Source organism: Nasonia vitripennis (genome assembly GCF_009193385.2).
Source record: "Nasonia vitripennis strain AsymCx chromosome 1 unlocalized genomic scaffold, Nvit_psr_1.1 chr1_random0005, whole genome shotgun sequence".
Taxonomy (NCBI): Eukaryota; Metazoa; Arthropoda; class Insecta; order Hymenoptera; family Pteromalidae; genus Nasonia; species Nasonia vitripennis.
The window spans coordinates 4,465,880-4,486,594 of NW_022279591.1; the positions used below are offsets into that span (position 1 = coordinate 4,465,880).

General features: G+C 39.5%; 4 protein-coding genes across 6 annotated transcripts in view; 3 read left to right on the forward strand and 1 right to left on the reverse strand.

Moving 5' to 3' along the window:
* LOC100114548 (mucin-17) overlaps positions 1–20,715 on the forward strand; it is an 85,046-nt gene that overhangs the window by 25,771 nt on the left and 38,560 nt on the right. The gene's annotated exons all lie outside the window — the stretch shown is intronic.
* LOC116415926 lies at positions 2,325–4,343 on the forward strand. Its single transcript, XM_031921592.1, has one exon. It carries the CDS (start codon positions 2,325–2,327, stop codon positions 4,341–4,343), a length of 2,019 nt encoding a protein of 672 aa, XP_031777452.1.
* LOC103317531 lies at positions 4,449–7,499 on the forward strand. The gene is made up of 4 exons (XM_031921599.1): positions 4,449–4,590; positions 4,786–5,440; positions 5,492–5,654; positions 5,796–7,499. Exons 1-4 carry the CDS (start codon positions 4,449–4,451, stop codon positions 7,497–7,499), a joined length of 2,664 nt encoding a protein of 887 aa, XP_031777459.1.
* Positions 13,308–16,465, reverse strand: LOC107982039 (eukaryotic translation initiation factor 5B-like). The gene is made up of 7 exons (XM_016989176.3): positions 16,139–16,465; positions 15,873–16,060; positions 15,533–15,666; positions 15,268–15,429; positions 15,029–15,133; positions 14,501–14,651; positions 13,308–14,430 (listed from the first exon to the last, which is right to left on the reverse strand). Exons 5-7 carry the CDS (start codon positions 15,113–15,115, stop codon positions 14,201–14,203), a joined length of 468 nt encoding a protein of 155 aa, XP_016844665.1. The 5' UTR covers positions 15,116–15,133; positions 15,268–15,429; positions 15,533–15,666; positions 15,873–16,060; positions 16,139–16,465; the 3' UTR covers positions 13,308–14,200.

The window sequence follows — 20,715 nt, forward strand, 5'->3', positions numbered from 1 at the left end:
AAAGAGGTATACCCAAAATAAATTAATCCGTTTGACTTGGCGGTGCCAAATTGAGATGGACCTGATGTCGTCCTCAGGACGTTCGATGATCGATAAGTGATAATGTCGCTGTAATCCCGTCCCTTCTAGCGTCCAGTTACATTACCGAAAAAACAGTTTGATTTATGATTTAGCATCGCTAGTTACGTTGTCATTACCTAGCAAGAAAAGGTATACTGATACTAAATTAAGCCATACTTTTTAGTAGTACTATATTAACATTGACCTGATGTCGTCCTAATCCGGTAACTGATTCTAATACACTCCTTATCGATGCGCGCATTTTCGTTCCTACCTCGTAACTGATGCTAGGTAATGTTAGGATGCTTATTAAGGAGAACATAATTTGGTCTCTTCTTCAGCATTACTAGCTATTGCCATTAATTATTACAAAGGGGTATACTGAAAATAAATTAATCCGTATGCCTTTGCAGTACTAAATTAAGATAGACTTGTTGTCGTCTTTATCCCGTAATTGATGCTAACTCGACGCACAAATTAGTTAAAAAAAATTTCTGGTCGACCGATGATCGATAAGTGATAATGTTGCTGAAATCCCGTCCTTGCCTGCACCTGGTCACAAACGAGATAAAAGTAAATTTTTTTTATTCAGTAAAATTAAATGTTTATGGGCAGACCTTCTGAGAATAAGGATAAGAATATCTGATGATCAGGATTAAAAAACGAATAGTGTCGCTGTAATCCCGTTCGTTCTAGCATGTAGTAACAAGTCCGATAGAACAAAATGAAATAGTTTCGTATTTGGCATAAACTGGTATTATTGTTAATTAGCAAGAAGAGGTATACTGATATTAAAGTAATACGTATGACATGGCGGTACTAAATTGAGATGTACCTGATGTTGTCCTCATCTCGTAACTGATACTAACTCAATGCACAAACCAATTTGTTCAGTTCGTTTTATTCGTTCAAGTAGTGTAGGTGTAAATTTAGGCTTTTTGAATTTCGCGCCGCTGCTCGCTCTCTGTTGCGACGTTGAGAGCGCGCGCGCATGCGTCGAGTTGCGCGCCGCCGGCCCCGCTTGCGAGCGCGCGAAGGGCCCGCGCGCGCGGATTCCTGTTCGGACTGCCTAGCGCTTCGCACGTTTGGCTTCCTTACGCTTTTCGATTTTTTTTGTCTTCTGACGGTGAGCCAGTGACTTGTTCTTCTCAGAGCTATCACTGTTCACCTCGTTCTGCGCCGTGTTGGTAGTGTTTAGCGGAAAATTCGCGATCGCGTCGTTCGCGTGTGTGTATTTGTGCGAGTGTGTGAGTGTGCCTCGAGGCGATAGTCTTAAGGTTTGTTGGCGAAGGTGTCCACGTGTTGTACGTGACTCGTTCGGGGCGAGCGAACAGCGGCAACACCCCTTGTTGCCCTCGTGCCAAGCGTCTGGCTCCCCGAGACGTCGGGGCGCGCTTGGTGCACGGTTGCGGACCATCCTTTCGCTCCCCAGGCCCGGCTTCCAGACCTCCAGGCCAGGACGGAAGCAGCGGCGGACTACGACGAGGCCTGCTCAACGCCCTCTTCAGCGGCGGTTATTGCGTTCGTCTTTGCGGTAAGAGAGCTCTCTCTGCGTGCGGAAAAGGTATCTCGCGTCTTTGCGTTTGCGTGCGTTCTTTCACTTGAGTTTTTTCTCTTTTAGAGTCACTGTTCTCTTTATTTTATTGGTATAGTTTCCCTTACCTTATTTTCAATAAAGCTTACACTTGCTGAGGCTTTTCCCTCTAAACCGTGAGGGTTTTTACGCGAAATCAAGTGCTTTTTGTGTACCGCGAAATCATGTGTGTTAATTAAAAAGAACCCTTCACTCACTCAACCCTTTCCTTTTGTTGGAACTCACTCTGAGTTCTTTCACTCGTTCCAAGATTAATATTCATGGTGCCCCGGGTGAGGAGTGAGTGATTGGTTTTTTCGTGCGTTTTTCTTTGTTCTATCCGGCATAATCGTGCGATAAACGTAGTGTATAAAATCTGTACACAAACGCGTTCACACTGTAACGACTTTTTCCAGTAGCATATTATATTTCTGTTGAAGTTCCAAGTATTGTTTTTCTCAGCCTCAGTGTGAACGTTTTGTATAGCGCCGCGCGCTCTTGTTTACATACTCGGCCGGTCGAGCGCTCTCGGAAGCGAGGCCTTGCGCCGCGCGCGTGTGTTGACGTTTGCGGATTAGGGAGCGGCGACTTCTTAGACACACTGCGGTTGTGTCCGCGGATTAGCGGCGTGCGTGCACGACACTTATTTTCTTTAAGTTTGCGTTACGTATAGGGAGACTTTGCGAGCACCATGGCTCCTATTGCGCTGAAGAAGCTGACTGCGTTACAGACGGCTCGAGAAGCCGAAATTGAGAGCATTCGTACACGCCTGCTTGCTAAGCAGCGTGACTCGCTTAATAAAAGCATGGTCCAGGCGCGACTTGATGCTGTTAAGCAGATTTGGGTGGAGACTAGGAAGACGCATTCTGAAATTGTCGTTAGGGACGATGCAGAGACAGATGCGTATATTACAGATCAATGGTTCGATCGCATTCAGGGTGTTTACGAATCGGCTCTTGACGAGATCCTAACACTGCTTGCTTTATTCGACAAGCCTGATGCTGATGATAGCGCTAGTATGGGGGAGTCGGACTCAGATCCTGAGGTTGTCAAGCTTCCAAAAATTAGTTTACCTACGTTCTCAGGTAACGGCGAGGACTGGGCTAGTTTTAGCGATCTTTTCACTTCTCTCGTGCATAGTCGTTCTGGCATTTCTGACGTCACGAAACTGCAGTATCTCAAGTTATGCTTGACTGGTGTGGCTGCAGAGCTGATCAAGGACGTGATGACAACCAATGCGAATTATGCGAGCACTTGGCAGACGCTTAAGGATCGTTATAGTAATCCTAGGTTGATGATCAATAAACTCTTGACTTCGTTTTTAGAAATTCCGCAGATGAAGAAGGAATCGGCTGCTGAAATGCGTGCGTTCGCTGATGAGGCCAAGCGGATCGTTCGAGCTTTGACAAATTTGAAACTTCCAGTTGATCATTGGGATATTTGGTTTGTTTTCTTGTTGTCCGATCGCCTGGATCCGGAGTCTCGGAAGCTGTGGGAGGCTAAGCTGAGTGAGAAGGACCAGGAGTACGTGCCGGAGGCGGACGAGCCGGAGCGTGATATCAACAGCGCTCTTCCTAAGTTTTCAGATTTGCTTAAGTTCCTTGAAAGACGAGCTCAAGCTCTTAAGATGTACCCTTCGGAGCGCAAGGCGGAGAAGAGATCAGCTTCTACGCCAACATCAGGACCTCAGCCTCGGAAGGTTTTCCACGCTAGATCCTCTCGTTTGTCTGGAAATTCTAATTGCGTCCTTTGTAACGGCACGCATCCTCTCTCGAAATGCTTCAAGCTGAAAGACAAGAATCCACACGAGCGGTTGGCAACGGTCAAGCAGTTACAGCGTTGCTTTAATTGCCTCGGATCTCACAGAGCCAACGCTTGTAATTCTTCGGGACGTTGTTCTACTTGTCAGGGTAAACATCACACCCTCTTGCATCTTAAATTCCAGGGAAACTCGCAAGCTGGGCACCAGAACACCGATAATTCTCAGGCGGGCGGCTCTGGCTCGAAATCTGTCGTGAGTTTGCATGCAGCGGGCGTCACGTTTCCGAAGCGGAGAATCGTTCTGGCTACAGCAAAGGTGCAGATTATAGGTCCAAGAGGAGACAGCACCTTTGTACGAGCACTCTTGGATCAAGGGTCGGAGGCTTCGTTCGTTTCGGAGTCGATTGTCCAGCTGTTAGGGCTCCGAAAGGAGCATACTTGCGTACCATTGACAGGGCTTGGCGCTAGTGCAGCGGGCACTGCGCGCTCGAGAACTCAGCTCGTTCTAAAATCCAGGGTCGACACAATCTTTCAGATTACGACAGAGGCGCTCATTCTTCCTCGTCTAACGTCACAGCTCCCAGTCGACAGCATTGAAGATCTCGATCTTATGCAGTTTGCAGGGCTCACTCTCGCAGATCCGGAGTTTTTCCTATCGAATAAGGTCGATGTGATTCTCGGTGCTGACGTCTACGGGCAGTTGCTCCGATCGGGATTGAGACGCATTCCTTCATCGCAGCTTGTCGCTCAGGATACGGCCTTTTGTTGGATAATGTCCGGAGTTTTACCGGCGAAGGATTCACGGCGGGCGGAGTCGCATACTTCCACACCGTTGCAGGTATTGCATTGCGCTTCAATGCAGGAGCTGGACCAAATGCTGCAGAGGTTCTGGGCTTTCGACGAGCTTCCTTCGTCGTTTTCTAAGTTGAAACCGGAGGACGAAGCCTGAGAGAAACTATTCAAGGAGACTCACACCAGGGATTCGCAGGGGCGGTACGAGGTTCGTCTCCCGTTGAAATCTCAATTACCTTCGGTTGCAGGTGAGACAAGGCAAATGGCTCTTGGATCACTCCAGTCGTTGCATCGCCGCTTTGCTCGAGATCCCAAGGTCGCTCATGCGTATCGAGAATTTCTGAAGGAGTACGAGGACCTAGGGCACATGGTTCGAGTTCCAGAGTCGGAGATTCGGCGTGAAGGTGCGTGGTACTTGCCACATCACCCAGTAGTGCTGTATTTATTGTTGAAAATGAAGATTAGCGTCGTTTTTGACGCCTCTCGACGCACACGGGATGGTTGGTTTCTTAACCATTTCTTGTTTACAGGTGCTCCTCTTCAAAGTGACCTCGCGTTGATTTTGCTTAATTGGCGTCGATATTTATTTGTGTTTACAGCTGATATAGTTAAGATGTTTAGGCAGATCAAAGTGCAGCGCGAGGATCAAGACTTTCAGAGGATCGTTTGGGCTCCTACGGCTGATTCACCTCCTGTCGATTATCGCTTAACGACAGTCACTTATGGGACGGCTTGTGCTCCATTTTTAGCTATTCGCACGCTGCAACAATTAATAGAAGACGAGGGCGCTCGATTTCCTCTCGGTGCTGAATGCCTCAAATCCGAGACATATGTGGACGATACTTTCGCTGGATCGGACGAGCTTTCCACTGCGGTGCAGAAAAGGGTCGAGCTTACTAAGCTCTTAGGCTCGGCAGGTATTTATCTTGACAAATGGGCTGCTAACCATCCAGAGCTGCTTCCTCCACAGACAGGACAGGTCCCGGCAAAGGAGATCGATATGGATGAATCAGTCAAAACACTCGGCGTTCACTGGAATCCTGCTCAGGACAAGTTTTGTTTCTCCGTTTCAGATATCACCGAGCTGTCGAAGGCTTCGACTAAGCGCTCCATTCTCTCCAATATAGCTCGTTTGTTTGATCCACTCGGGTGGCTTTCGCCAGGTACAGTAACTGCGAAAGTCTTGATGCAAGACTTGTGGATCCAGAAGTGCGACTGGGACACGCCTTTGCCAGAGGATTTTCGCGAGCGATGGTATGCTTATTGCAAATCGTTGTCTGAGCTGCCGTCCTTGTCAATCGATAGGTGGTTAGGCGTCACTTCCACTCGTTCGTACCAGCTACACGGTTTCTCGGACGCTTCTTCTCGAGCTTATGCTGCTGCTGTATATCTGCGAGTCGACAAGGGAGACGGCACATTCAGTGTGTCTCTTCTAGCTGCCAAGACGAAGGTTTCTCCGGTAAAGATGGTCAGTATTCCTAACTTAGAGCTCTGCGGGGCTGCGCTTCTCGTTAAGCTCCTTTGCCACGTTAGGAAACTCGATTTTCTCAGTGCGACTCCGGTTTTTGCTTGATCTGACAGTCAGATTGTACTCACATGGCTTCGAAAGCATCCTTGTCATTGGAAGACCTTCGTTGCAAATAGGGTGTCGTACATTCAAACCGAGTTGCCGTCTGCAACATGGGCGCACGTACCTACTAAGGAGAATCCAGCGGATTTGGCAACTCGAGGTTCTGGACCAGCGGAGCTAGCAGGGACTACTCTGTGGTGGCAGGGACCTAGCTGGCTTTCACAAGCTCCGAACGAGTGGCCACAGCCAGCAGAGACTCGGCGAGCGCTCCATACGAAGAAGGTGCCGTCGGAACCGGAGCTGTTGACCAGATTTTCTTCGTTGTCCCGCATAATTCGGGTCGTTGCGTTTGCTAGACGTCCTATTCTTAATCATCGTAGGCAAAAAGAGGCTCAAGAACCGCTTCCTGAATTTCTCACGCTGTCAGAGTTGGCAGAAGCGTTGAAGGCTGGAGGGAGATTGCCGAAAGGCAATCGGCTCAGTAAATTAAATCCTTTTATTGGCAAGGACAATATTTTGAGAGTAGGAGGTCGACTGTCTCACTCCAGCCTGTCCTTCGATCGCAAGCATCCACCGATTTTGTCGCAGGATTCAGCTCTCAGTCGCTTGTTCGTGTATTCTGCTCATCGACTTTGCTTGCATGGTGGACCTACTTTGACTTCTAGCGTTCTGATGCAGCAAGTCTGGATTGTGGGCAGGAAGCAGTTAGTCAAGTCCATGATTCACAATTGTGTGACGTGTCAGCGGGTCAAACCTCAATCAGCACAGCAGTTAATGGGAGATCTCCCCGCCGATCGAGTGCATGCTAGTAGGCCGTTTTCGATTTCAGGTTTAGACTACGCTGGTCCCATTCAGGTTCGCACAACTAAGGGTCGTGGACACAAGCCGTATAAGGGGTACATCGTTGTCTTTGTTTGCTTTTCCACCCGAGCGATTCATTTGGAGCTGGTGAGCGATCTGACGACAGCCACTTTTATCAGTGCATATCGTCGATTCGTTGGTAGGCGAGGGGTGTGCCAGAAGCTCTACAGCGATAACGCCACCAACTTCCATGGAGCAGACAACGAGCTGAAGGCGATGTTCCAGCGGGCGTCGGATTTTTATCAAAAGGTTGCCTCGGTTCTAGCAAATGACGGAACGGAGTGGGTGTTCATTCCTCCTAGCGCTCCACATTACGGAGGTTTGTGGGAAGCTGGTGTGAAGTCCGTAAAGCACCACTTGAAGCGGGTCGTAGGGGAGCACACTCTCACGTTTGAGGAGCTTTCGACAGTTCTCGTTGAGATAGAAGCGTGCCTTAACTCTCGTCCATTAGGGGCTTTGACTTCGGACATCGATGACCTCCATGCGTTGACACCCTTTCACTTTTTGACAGGAAGTGCCTCAGCGTTGATTCCTGATGATGATTCGCCAGACGTGCCTCTGAATCGTTTGAGTCGTTTTCAGTTGCTCCAGCGGATACGTAACCAGTTCTGGAATCGTTGGTCGTCGGAATACCTCCTCCATTTGCAGCAGCGAGAAAAGTGGCGGAATCCAACAGAGAATTTTTGTGTAGATAAGCTCGTTCTTATCAAGGATGATCGTTATCCTCCATCCAAATGGCCGTTAGGACGAATCGTTGAGGTCCATCCAGGTCCAGATGATCTCGTCCGTGTGGTTACAGTGAAGACTGCTACCACTTCTCTTCGTCGTCACGTTGCTCGTCTTTGTCCGTTGCACATCGAGGAAGGGGCTAAGAAGACTTGAGTAGGTTCCAGGTGGTTGGTTCGTCTGTTAGACGAAGGCGGGCGGGATGTTCAGTTCGTTTTATTCGTTCAAGTAGTGTAGGTGTAAATTTAGGCTTTTTGAATTTTGCGCCGCTGCTCGCTCTCCGTTGCGACGTTGAGAGCGCGCGCGCATGCGTCGAGTTGCGCGCCGCCTGCCCCGCTTGCGAGCGCGCGATGGGCCCGCGCGCGCGGATTCCTGTTCGGACTGCCTAGCGCTTCGCACGTTTGGCTTCCTTACGCTTTTCGATTTTTTTTTGTCTTCTGACGGTGAGCCAGTGACTTGTTCTTCTCAGAGCTATCACTGTTCACCTCGTTCTGCGCCGTGTTGGTAGTGTTTAGCGGAAAATTCGCGATCGCGTCGTTCGCGTGTGTGTATTTGTGCGAGTGTGTGAGTGTGCCTCGAGGCGATAGTCTTAAGGTTTGTTGGCGAAGGTGTCCACGTGTTGTACGTGACTCGTTCGGGGCGAGCGAACAGCGGCAACACCCCTTGTTGCCCTCGTGCCAAGCGTCTGGCTCCCCGAGACGTCGGGGCGCGCTTGGTGCACGGTTGCGGACCATCCTTTCGCTCCCCAGGCCCGGCTTCCAGACCTCCAGGCCAGGACGGAAGCAGCGGCGGACTACGACGAGGCCTGCTCAACGCCCTCTTCAGCGGCGGTTATTGCGTTCGTCTTTGCGGTAAGAGAGCTCTCTCTGCGTGCGGAAAAGGTACCTCGCGTCTTTGCGTTTGCGTGCGTTCTTTCACTTGAGTTTTTTCTCTTTTAGAGTCACTGTTCTCTTTCTTTTATTGGTATAGTTTCCCTTACCTTATTTTCAATAAAGCTTACACTTGCTGAGGCTTTTCCCTCTAAACCGTGAGGGTTTTTACGCCAAATCAAGTGCTTTTTGTGTACCGCGAAATCGTGTGTGTTAATTAAAAAGAACCCTTCACTCACTCAACCCTTTCCTTTTGTTGGAACTCACTCTGAGTTCTTTCACTCGTTCCAAGATTAATATTCACAATTAAAAAACATTTCAGGAGGTCCGATGATCGATAAGTGATAATGTCGCTGTAATCCCGCCCCTTCTAGCGACCAGTTAGTTAGCTAGCTAGTTACATTACCGAAAAATAAAGTTTGATTGATGATTTAGCATCGCTAGTTACGTTGTCATTATCTAGCAAGAAAAGGTATACTGATACTAAATTAAGCCATACTTTTTAGTAGTACTATATTAACATTGACCTGATGTCGTCCTAATCCGGTAACTGATTGTAATATATTTCTTATGGATCCGCGCATTGTCGTCCCTACCCCGTAACTGATGCTAGGTTATGATAGGATGCTTATTAAAGAGAACATAATTTGGTCTCTTCATCAGCATTACTAGCTATTGCCATTAATTATTACAAAGGGGTATACTGAAAATAAATTAATCCGTTTGACTTGGCGGTACCAAATTGAGATGGACCTGGTGTCGTCCTAATCCCGTAACTGCTACTAACTCAATGCACAAACCAATTAAAAAACATTTCAGGACGTTCGATGATCGATAAGTGATAATGTCGCTGTAATCCCGTCCCTTCTAGCGTCCAGTTACATTACCGAAAAAAAAGTTTGATTTATGATTTAGCATCGCTAGTTAAGTTGTCATTACCTAGCAAGAAAAGGTATACTGATAATAAATTAAGCCATACTTTTTAGTAGTACAATATTAACATTGACCTGATGTCGTCCTAATCCGGTAACTGATTCTAATATATTTCTTATGGATGCGCGCATTGTCGTCCCTACCCCGTAACTGATGCTAGGTAATGTTATGATGCTTATTAAAGAGAACATAATTTGGTCTCTTCTTCAGAATTACTAGCTATTGTCATTAATTATTACAAAGAGGTATACTGAAAATAAATTAATCCGTATGCCTTTGCAGTACTAAATTAAGATAGACTTGTTGTCGTCTTTATCCCGTAATTGATGCTAACTCGACGCGCAAATTAGTTAAAAAAAATTTCTGGACGATCGATGATCGATAAGTGATAATGTTGCTGAAATCCCGTCCTTGCCTGCACCTGGTCACAAACGAGATAAAAGTAAATTTTTTTTTATTCAGTAAAATTAAATGTTTATGGGCAGACCTTCTGAGAATAAGGATAAGAATATCTGATGATCAGGATTAAAAAACGAATAGTGTCGCTGTAATCCCGTTCGTTCTAGCATGTAGTAACAAGTCCGATAGAACAAAATGAAATAGTTTCGTATTTGGCATAAACTGGTATTATTGTTAATTAGCAAGAAGAGGTATACTGATATTAAAGTAATACGTATGACATGGCGGTACTAAATTGAGATGTACCTGATGTCGTCCTAATCCGGTAACTTATTCCAACATACTTCTTATTAATGCGCGCTTTGTCGTCCCTACACCGTAACTGATGCTAACTTAATGTGCAAATAATTTGATGAACATTTGTGTACGATCAACGATGGATAAGTTATAATATCGCTGTAATCCCGTGCGTTCCATAATCACCTCTACACGCTTTTTTGTAAAAATGTATGGAGCCCTGGCTCCATTACCCACTTTATAGATTTTTGCTATGGAGTCCGGGCTCCATAGACCGATCCGGGTTCCATAAACCTCCTTATATACATATATATCTATATATACTCACATACACACACACATATACATATTTTTGTGTTGAAATATCAAAATAATTAAAACTATGCACAATTCTAAATGTATCTAATACTAAAAATTACATCAATATATTTCGTTTTGAAAAATATACATTTAAATAAATATTTAACACAGTGTACAGTTGAATACACTTCAACGTTAATGTGACAGATGAATTTGAATCATAAGTATGGGCTATATGGAAAAAAAAATCTATTATTTATTGATCTATAATCTGTGTATTTTTAAATATCCTATCTATTAATCTGTTATCAATAAGGTATTATAAAATATTATACTGTTGTGACGAGCACGAGTCTTGCACATGTAAATACGTGTGAAGGCGGCCGCAATAGACGCGCCCGTTACACTGTTTTCATCATATTTCGTTTTAATGAAGTTTTTTTGCTATTTTGATTTACTAAATATACAATGTCATTGTTATCCATATCCATCAGTATGATTCTTTCAAAATGATGATTATAATTATTAGTTGTTTTATTAGCTAAACTTATTATTTTGATATCTATATTATTTTTTGATTGATTTTTAGCATTTACTTTTTCTTTGTGTTCGCTTCTAAAAGAGTTAATGATTGCTGTTTATAATTAATAATGTAATATTAATTATATCAAAATATAATTCAAATTCAGCAAATTTTATTGCGTGAATAACGTTTCTTATAATTGAAATTTGAGCAATTGTTTTAAAATAAATTTTATTTTTATGAATTTTTGATATTTGGAAAATTATAAATTTAATGTATCATACATTCTAATCAAATGCTCTCGCACTAATATTAAATTAAACATTGCGTGGTCAAATATTGAATATAATAGCAACTGCAAATGCTATAGCAAAAACACGGCAATCATAATAATTAGTCTGATACTGTACTCGTTCAAAAGATATGCGTAAATTATCTTTATTTGGAAACAGCCTATCAAAACAAATTTTATGATCATTATCTAGACATTTTTTGTTAATGCTATGAAAAATTCGTATTAAATTTTGATTCCACTACTTTTCGGGTAATTCTTCGGGCGTGACTCTAATTGTGATATCGTTATCGCGAATTTGTGATATTCTAGAGGCTACTTGGATTTCTAATCATAAAAGAGAAAGAGGCATGCTTATTTAAATAAAGTCACTTACCTCTTTTTATTCTCTGCTACTGGACTTCTCGGATACCGGTAAATCCTCTCAGCGGTGTCGATTCTGCTTCCCAAAGCGGATGGTTTTGATTTTGAATGGGCGCGTCAGGGATCAGGAGCTTTAAAGTCAAATGTTCACTCACGATTTCGCTTGAAATAGATTTATTCAATTGCCACACGGTTTATATGATCAAAATATTCGAAGTTATTTCACTATCCAAAATATTATAAGTCTTTGCACTTATCCGAAATTTTCTAAGTCCCGAACTGTTAAAATGATTCCAAGTTCCAAGAGATTATACCGGACCGGACTCGGGCAGAGCTTGCTCGTGGCGATGATTTTTAGAGTAGACTAAGGACGTGAGGACCTGTTGCTGGGCTCTTTTATGCTCTCGCAGCAGAGGCGATCTACGATTTTTCGTCTCCTCGGCGAGGTGGGTGTTTGGCCAATTAGAAGATCTAGATGCAGCTTCTTGCCTTATTTGGAGCTTTTAATGCATGTGACGTTACACGGAGGGCCAATCAGAAAACCAGAGTAAAAATCCTCTCCTTTAGTACATCAAGTCCCCTTGTGCTCCTCTCCTGTCAACTCGCCTCTGATTTACTTTTTTTTATCTGTAGGCTTGTATAAGCTCCTTTTTGCGTTTTAAGCCGGCTTGCGCGGTGTCCTCTTTGGCGGCTCCTCGAGTTTCCAGCGCGCGTGACTTATGTGTCACTTGCCGATAGCGCTGCGCGCTCTGTGGGTTTCCCCTTCATTGCACGTGCATCGCTTTCTGGTATGCGCGATCCATGATGTACAGTAAGCTTCATATTTTTTTCTCTGCTTGTGCTGTATTCGTTATATTTTGTAGCGGCTCAGTTTTATTATCGGTGTGTTCTGCTTAGTCTCCTGCCTTAGTTGCAGGAGATGACAATATTCGAGTTTAATTATATTTTTATGTTTACTTCGCCTTACGTTGTCATTCCTTGTTCTTATCTATTTAATTAGTTATTTAATTTGTCGATTATTATTGGTTTTGTATTTAACGCCTGTTTAATAATAATGTGATAGTATTCCGATGCCAAGTATAGTGTTATACTTTGTACTATCGAGAGCGTATACATATGCCTAACCCTTGTGGAAGTGAAAAAAAATACTAATAAATTATCTCAAATTATTTCAAATAATGAAAAATAATAGTACATTGAAATGGTCCGCGAAGGATTAATATGCGAACGCGAAGGATTCGAGACCCGAGGTTAGTAAAGCGGGGGAGAAGCACATTCGAAGAGCGATAGCAGTCTTTGATCCACCCGGTAATATCTATTGAGTGGACAAAAGACCTCCCTATCCTCTGTAATGGCCGAGCCACCAGAGGAGAGCTGCTCGCGTGTAAAGGGAGATGAGTAGGGTATTCCCACTACGCATATCCCGCACATTTAAGTAAACCACGCAGCTATTATACTGATGTGTGAGGTACTACCATCTCACCATGAGTCTAGAACCAGATGCGCCACCTCAATGCAGGGTACTACCATCCTACACCGGTGACACAACTGATGGGGGGACGGGAGTGGGGAATGCTAAACAAGGGTTGAAATAGTTTAAATGTTTTGAATGTCTTTCATTTATTTATTTAATCATTCAATATTCAATTATAAGCGATGCTGGATCTCAGTCTACAGGAAGAGGGAGTGGACTGCACACATACTCTTCGAGAGCCTAGGGCTCATGGACTACTGGGTATGGTGGAGTCCGGAGCAAACAGCGAGTACTACCATTCGCACGTTGCTCAGTTGAGAGCCAGATCATGAATGCTCGCTGCTGGCTCCGGGGCTCCTTATATACCCGGGATGCTCCCTCTCTCCTGTGTTATCTGCGCGCACGCCATCTACCAGCGCTTAGGTAGACTATTTACATGTAGCTACTAGCGCCACTCGGTCGGTAACTTGCCTACGCCAAGCAAGTTATCTGTTGCTGTTCTCTTATCCCCCGGGCTGGGCCTGCCGTCTCAACATATTAATAAACAGCAAGCAATAATGAATAGTAAAATTAAATAAAAACTGATAAGGGTAAATAATAGCAAATAATATTAAATACTACTAGTCCGAATTGAGATATTTTTATTTAAAATTATTTGCTATTATTTGTCATTATTTAAAATTTTTTAAATAAATTTGTTTTTTTTCAAATTTATCAAATATTATTAATTATGATTAAGAATTATTGTATACTTTTTTTCAGAAATTGATAGTGATCCGTGTAATTATTTGTAATAATTTGTCATTATTTATCATTATTTGTCATTATTTGTCATTATTTGTCATTATTTGACATTATTTTTCATTATTTTGGTTTATTTATACTAGAAAAAGTTTTTTATTTTTTATTTTTATATATTTATTTACGAGAAAAATTATTTAATATTTTTTAAATATCTTAATTGTTATTGAATATAATCATAACATTTTTTTACAATGAACTATTTCTGTGTTATTTCCTTTCGAGCCATTATTTATTCGTGGTAGAAGGGCATTGTTTATTTGTAATAAAAAGAATGAAAATGTACGAAAAGTATTTTTATTCATAAAAAATAAATAATATGAAATTACGTAATGGTAAACAGTGTACTATATTTTAGAAGTAGCTTTTAAACAAGTTATTTTTATAGCTCTATTATCTCTGGTTCCTCTTCATCGTAGTCAGAACCGAGTTCTGGATACTCTGTGATCGTTTTAACGTGAGCTTTTGCTCCATTGATCGCCTGCCTGGCATAGTTATTTACTAATCCTAAATAGTGATTATACAGCTGCTCTGGAAACTTGTAATGGTTCAGGAAGTGTTCAAAATGCGCCCTCACAACCCTTTTTTTCCTGGGAGTGAGAACCTTCAAGTCCTTATTTTTTTTTTTGTCTTCTTTACGCACCGTTCGGAAAGCCGACTACGTCCCCATGCTGCGTACATCATGTTTATATAAAACCAGCTGGGCTCCTTTTGAGCATAAGCCTCTTCTACAGCTGCTTTCTTCACAGGTATTTCGCTATGGGCATTCATAATCTGAGGACCACCTCGTACTTCTTTTTGTTTTTCTTGAGCGGCCACTTCAGCTTTCTCAGCCTCTGTCAATAAATAATAAAAAATTTAATCAGTCATCTTTATTTACTCGTATTTTTTTTATTGATTATTTACCTTTCTTGTGTTCTTGATCTTCCTTTTGTCTCTTCTCCGCTTCTTTCTTTTTTCTGAATACATTGAGAGCTTCAATCGCTCTTAACCTGTGCCTTCTTTCTTCCCTTAGTTTTAGTTTTAATTGGTCTACTACCTTATTTTGTCTGTCTGGCTGCAAACAATTAAATAAAATATATATTAAAAGATTACTAGACATATGATTGCATGTTACCCGTGCTGTTTTTTTTTTTTTTTTTTTTTTTTTTTTGATCTTTTAGAAAATAGAAGGTTGCATTAGCTCTGAAGCATGAGCGTCGAAACGACCTTTTCAGAGCAACGTACACCTGCTCGCTGCAAGATCATGAAATTGCAGTGGCTTCATGCAATACAGTTTAAGGGTTTGCATATCAATTTTCAAGTCTGTACGATAAATCAGTTTTGAGATATTCAATTTTTATACTTGAAAATTTGGAAATAATTGAATATTTTAAAACTGATGGATTGTGCAGACTTGACAAAAGGTTGCAATAGTTCTGAAGTATCAGTTACCTTGTTAGTCTCTTCCACACCGTCTTCATGCTCCCTGTTTCTATTTTTGTAGTCATCATTTCTGTAGTCCTGGCTGTCATCATCCATATCATGGATTCTACTATCCTAAATATGTTAAATTTGTAAAATGTGCATTAATATAATATTATTTATTGAATATTATTTAAATAATCTTGAGTTTAAACAATATTTATCAGATTTAAAGTGATTTTTTTAGCCACGATCTCGTTATCGCTCACCTGCAGTCTGAAATCTGTGCCTTTCGGTTTCTTTGGAATGTCTTGATCGCTTAGTTCCAGTCCAAGCCCATCCTCATGGTTGTCCTCTAGCGATTATTGGTACTGACTTATTATTTCAGCCATTGCATCTTCTTTAGATTTTTTAAATTTCTTTCTTGCTTTCTATAAATAATAAGAAATATATATATATATATATATATATATATATAATATATATATATATATGTATACATATATTTATATAAATGATAGCATTGCGTTTTACCTTTCTGGATTTCTTTGATTTATCCTTCTCATTAATGTCCTTATTACCCACTGGAGCATCTAAAGCTGACTGATTTAGTTTTGGCACACGAGGTCTAACTTGACTTATAAATTCATTTAACTCTTCTTCCGTATCTAAAAAATATCGACAATTTTACGTAAATACATGTATAAAAATATAAAATATTACAAATATTAGTAAATCAATGATAATTTGATATTTGAATTAAATACAACTTCCATGCACAATTATTTTATGTTACGTTAGTAATAGACTATATCAATCATAATAATAAGCAAAGATGAGAAATGTTAAGTGAATAAATGGATTCGTTACTAACCTGTTACAGTTAATATTTGGCATCCGTAATTCTTGTTGTTGAGGGAGCATTGAAAAGGTTTAGAACGAAACTCTTTACTCTGCTGACCAAGTTCATCGTATTCGAAGTTGGTTATTTGCGAACTTCTCACGATTTCAAAAGAGTTCGTTGACTTTACGTATATATAGACATACATTGTGGAATGTTATCTGTCATATTATAAAAAAGCCAGTAATCAAATCTAAAAATTTTTAGTTTGTAAAAAAAGCATTCATACTTAGACTTACACGTAATGTTGCTCGTATTTTTGGCATAAAGCTTATGGTCCAGTGGTTCGCATTGTTAGGGACATTTCGTATAAAACGAAACGGAACAAACGGCATTATAGTATATCAAAGATTATACGTATAGTAATGGTATGTACTCTAATCGTGTTCCGTCCGCGACCTACCTATATCCTATATGACGCATACGAAGCCAAAACTTGCCGCGCAAATTTAAATAGTGTTATTTCGTTAAAAAAATTAATTAACGCTTTTTTTATCAAGTAATTATTTATAAATTAAAAAAAGATTGAACTATTACAAAAAAATGTTTCACTGTAATTTAAATTGTAAAGAATCATTTAGCTTTAGTACGTTTCATGTCAGTTTGTGGTTAAGGATGCAAAAAAATGCCATATTTTTTTAAATTAAATATTAAATCTTAATTAAAACAATTATTAGAAAATCCTATTCTGCAACCTTACTTAAATTACAGAAGTAATCGAAAGAAGGAACACAATGATAATATTGAAGATGTTTTCGATGGAGATTTATACAAGCGACTGTCACAACCTAATAATATTTTGTTTGATGATAATAATTTTTCATATATTTTCAATACTGATGGATGCCAAGCGAGTGATTCAAGCCCTGTTAGTGTATGGCCAGTTTTTTTAAAAATAAATGAACTACCGCCAAGGGTACGTGATGATAACATTATTTTAGCAGGACTGTGGGTGAATGAAAAAAAGCCCACAATGAATTTATTTTTACCACCTTTAATAAACGAGCTTAACGATTTATCGTCACAAGGAGTCGACTGGAAAAAAACAATGAAATAATAAATTCAAAATTTATTCCTCTTGGATGCTGCGTGGATTCGGTGCAGTATGCTAAATATGAAACAATTTAATGGACATTTTGTCTGTACATTTTGCTACCATCCAACTGAGAATGTTGATGGTTTAGGAAAATATCCTGTAAATCACTCATTTTATCCTCTTTGAACTCATAACAATATAATTAAAGACTTGCTTTCTACGCGCGAAGAAGATAAAGTTACAGGTCAAATAACAATAAAAAAAGTCAGTGGAGTTAAAGGTGTCTCAGCGCTTATAAATTTAAAATATTTTGATTTAACTGATAGAATGACTACAGATAGTATGCATTGCGTGTTATCAATCAGTATACAAAATTTATCTTAAGTTCTTACAAAAAACCATACTATGTTGGATCTCCAGTTAATTTGGATGTCATAAATAAACGACTTCTTTCTATAAAAACACCGAAATGTATTACAAGAACACCACGTTCTTTATCTATTCGTAGCTCCTGGAAAGCATCTGAGTGGCGTAACTGGCTTCTTTATTATTGCATATTATGCTTAGAAGGAATTCTTCCTGTGATATATTTAAAAAATTGATCAAAATTAGTTTGTGGTATTGAAATCTTGCTACGGAATTCAATCAGCCAAGAGGATATTTGGCTTGCAAATGAATTACTAATTAGATTTCTCATACAATTTGAAAATTTGTATGGAAAAGATCAAATGACATACAATGTTCATATGTTATTACACATAGCAGCAAGTGCAATCTAGGACCCTTATATTTTGACGATGCATTTTGTTTTGAAAATCTGAATCGCTTATTACACATGAAAAAAAGTCCAACAGATATGTGGCGCCACGCGCTAAAGATATAGCTGTTCAAATTGCAAATCGCTATTTTTTTTACAGAACAATACCTCTATTTTCAACATATTTTCCAGTTGGATTCAGAGTTTTAGAATTCTCAGAAAATTTCGAACATGAAGTTAAAAGCTGCATAAAGGTTGATAAAGCAGTCGTAATTGGTGTAGGTAAAGATACTTATTCAACGAAAACGAACAGCAGTTAAACTTCTTTGGATCATGCTTATGTTATTAAAAATTGATTTATAATCATCGTAGATATGCCACAAAAAATTATGTAGAAAATTTAAAAATTAACTATTCAGTATTTGAAACTTATTGCAGAAATAAAGGTGTAATTATTTACATTTGCTTAGTGGAGAACGATGGTGAAAAAAATATTGTAATATTTTATCATGGTTTTAAAATTCATAAGAAATTAATTTGTAATATAGAAAATATCGTACATATTCAACAATGTTCCATCGAATATAATAAGTTATATGTATATACTCCTAAGGACTTAAAAAATCAATGCATCTTAATTGAAAAAGAGAAAAAATTTTATGTAATTTCTATTGTAAGAGGGTCTCTTGGTGATTAAATAATAAAAGTTAAATAACAGTAAAGATATTTATATTTAAAATAAAATAATGTATTTTTATTCTAACATCTTTATACATTTTGAGATGCATTAATAGAGAAATACCCATCGAACTATTTTTTTTTTAAATATTGACAAAAAATAACAAATTTTAATTAATAAAATCAAACAATAATTAATAAAAGTTAATTTTTTCAGATATCAAGTAATACAAATAAATAATAAAGAATTTATTTTAAATAATGATCAATAATAATCGATAATAATCGATAATAATCGATATTTGATAATACTTGTAAATAATGACAAATAATTACAAATACTGACAAATATTGACAGATAATGACAAACAATAACAAATAAAAACGTCTCAATTCCAACAGTTATTGTCGATATTTATTTAGAGTAAGTTATTAGAAAGTAGAAAATTTACTTTGTTCTAAAGTACAGACGTTGATTCTTTATTTACTCATCAAAATAAATCTTCCCCATTATGAATCATGATTAATCTTAACGAATAAAATAAAACACATATTAATTAAATAATGATAAAATAGGATTTATTGCTAATTCTGAATATGATGACAAAACATATACTTTAAATTACTTAGGCAAAATGGATCAAAAATGTGAATTTTGTAGTTCTAAACACTTTTTATTAGAATTACCAGTTGATAAAAAATATAGCAATTGTTGTCATAAAGAAAAAGTTATATTAAAAGATAAATTTCAATATCCGATTTGTTTGTTGCAGTTGACTAATCGCAAATTACAAGAAAGTAAACAATTTATGCGATTAATACGAAATTATAATAATGCTTTAGCTTTTGTCAGTTTTGGGGCTAAACTAGATATTGTTCCTGGCCATGGCCCTTAAGTTTTTCGCGATTGTGGTCAAACTTATCATAATGCTTATTTATTAAACCCAGTAACAAATAAAAATAGAAAATTTGGACAATTATATATAATAGACAATGAAATAGCTAATAAAATTCGATTTTCAAGTGATATAAAATGCAACATAAAATTACTAAATGAAAATGACAATATCTTACGTAAAATAAATCCTTATGCTGAAGCATACAAATAATGCATATAGTTAAGGAAGAAGAATTGAAATGTGCTCGAAATGCCAATGAATTACCTAGAGAAGTTAAAATGTTTATTACACGGCAAAATTATTCTAATAATAAAACCTTTGAACTTTCATCATGTAATGAAGTTGCAGTAGTTTTTGTAGGTGAGGAAAGAGAACCTCCATTTAATCGTGATATTTATATTGATTCTAAAATTCAAAACCTGAAATATTCCAATTATAAGTAAACTTGTTGATCTTTTGACATATCCTTGAATTTTTTCTTTCGGACAAGGAGGATGCCAGCAACCTAATTATGAAAGTGAAATCAAGAATAAAACCCAAGTTACAGCATTGCTATATTATTCCTTTCTTTCAAGTGTACGAATAATTCAATCCTTGTTTGGAATCGTAACGCTAATAATCAATTTGTAGTTCCATATAATCCTTATTTATTGCTAACGTTTAATTGTCATATTAATGTCGAGATATACAGCACTGTAAAATCAATTATCATTTGTTTGAATATTCATAATAAGGTCCCAATTCCGCTTTAGTAGGTTTTAGAAAAGAGAATGATTTAAATAAAGAGTCTGATATTACATCTAATAATTGAAATGAGATCACTAATGTTTTAAATTACGATGAAATAAAACAATATTTAGCTATGCCGTACGCAGAAATTAATTCTTCAGCACTCCCCTTGTGTGAGGCTCTCCTGGTGTGGGACAATACCAGGCATACTCACTAAAACTCCCGCTCTCAGAAGGCCGCGAACCCCCCCCCCCCCCCGGTAGCCGCTTTCGCATTCCTTCGGGGGGTCGCCTGTCTTAAGCTATTGTAGCCGACAACTAGTCTTGCAAGCAACCGTCATTGTTCTTCGCGCGGAGAACCGTCTCCACGTACGCCGTTATCTCATCCCAGTTCTGCTTACTATCAAGCATCGTTTCAGCTACAGTCTCGGGCGTGAACGCCCCTATCGTCAGCTCCAGTACTCTACGTTTCTCGGCCCAGCGGGGGCAGTCAAAAAACGTGTGTCTCACGTCGTCCCGTTCGTCACCGCAGTACTTACACCCCGGTGATGCCACCCTGTTCATCGCGAACAGATAGCTTCTAAAGTATCCGTGACCGGAGAGAAACTGGTTAAGGTAAAAGTTAACCTCCCCCCACTTCCTGTTCACCCACGGGCATACATCTTTAATAAGGATCCTAGTCCACCTAGCCTTTGGACATTCGGTCCACCTAGTCTGC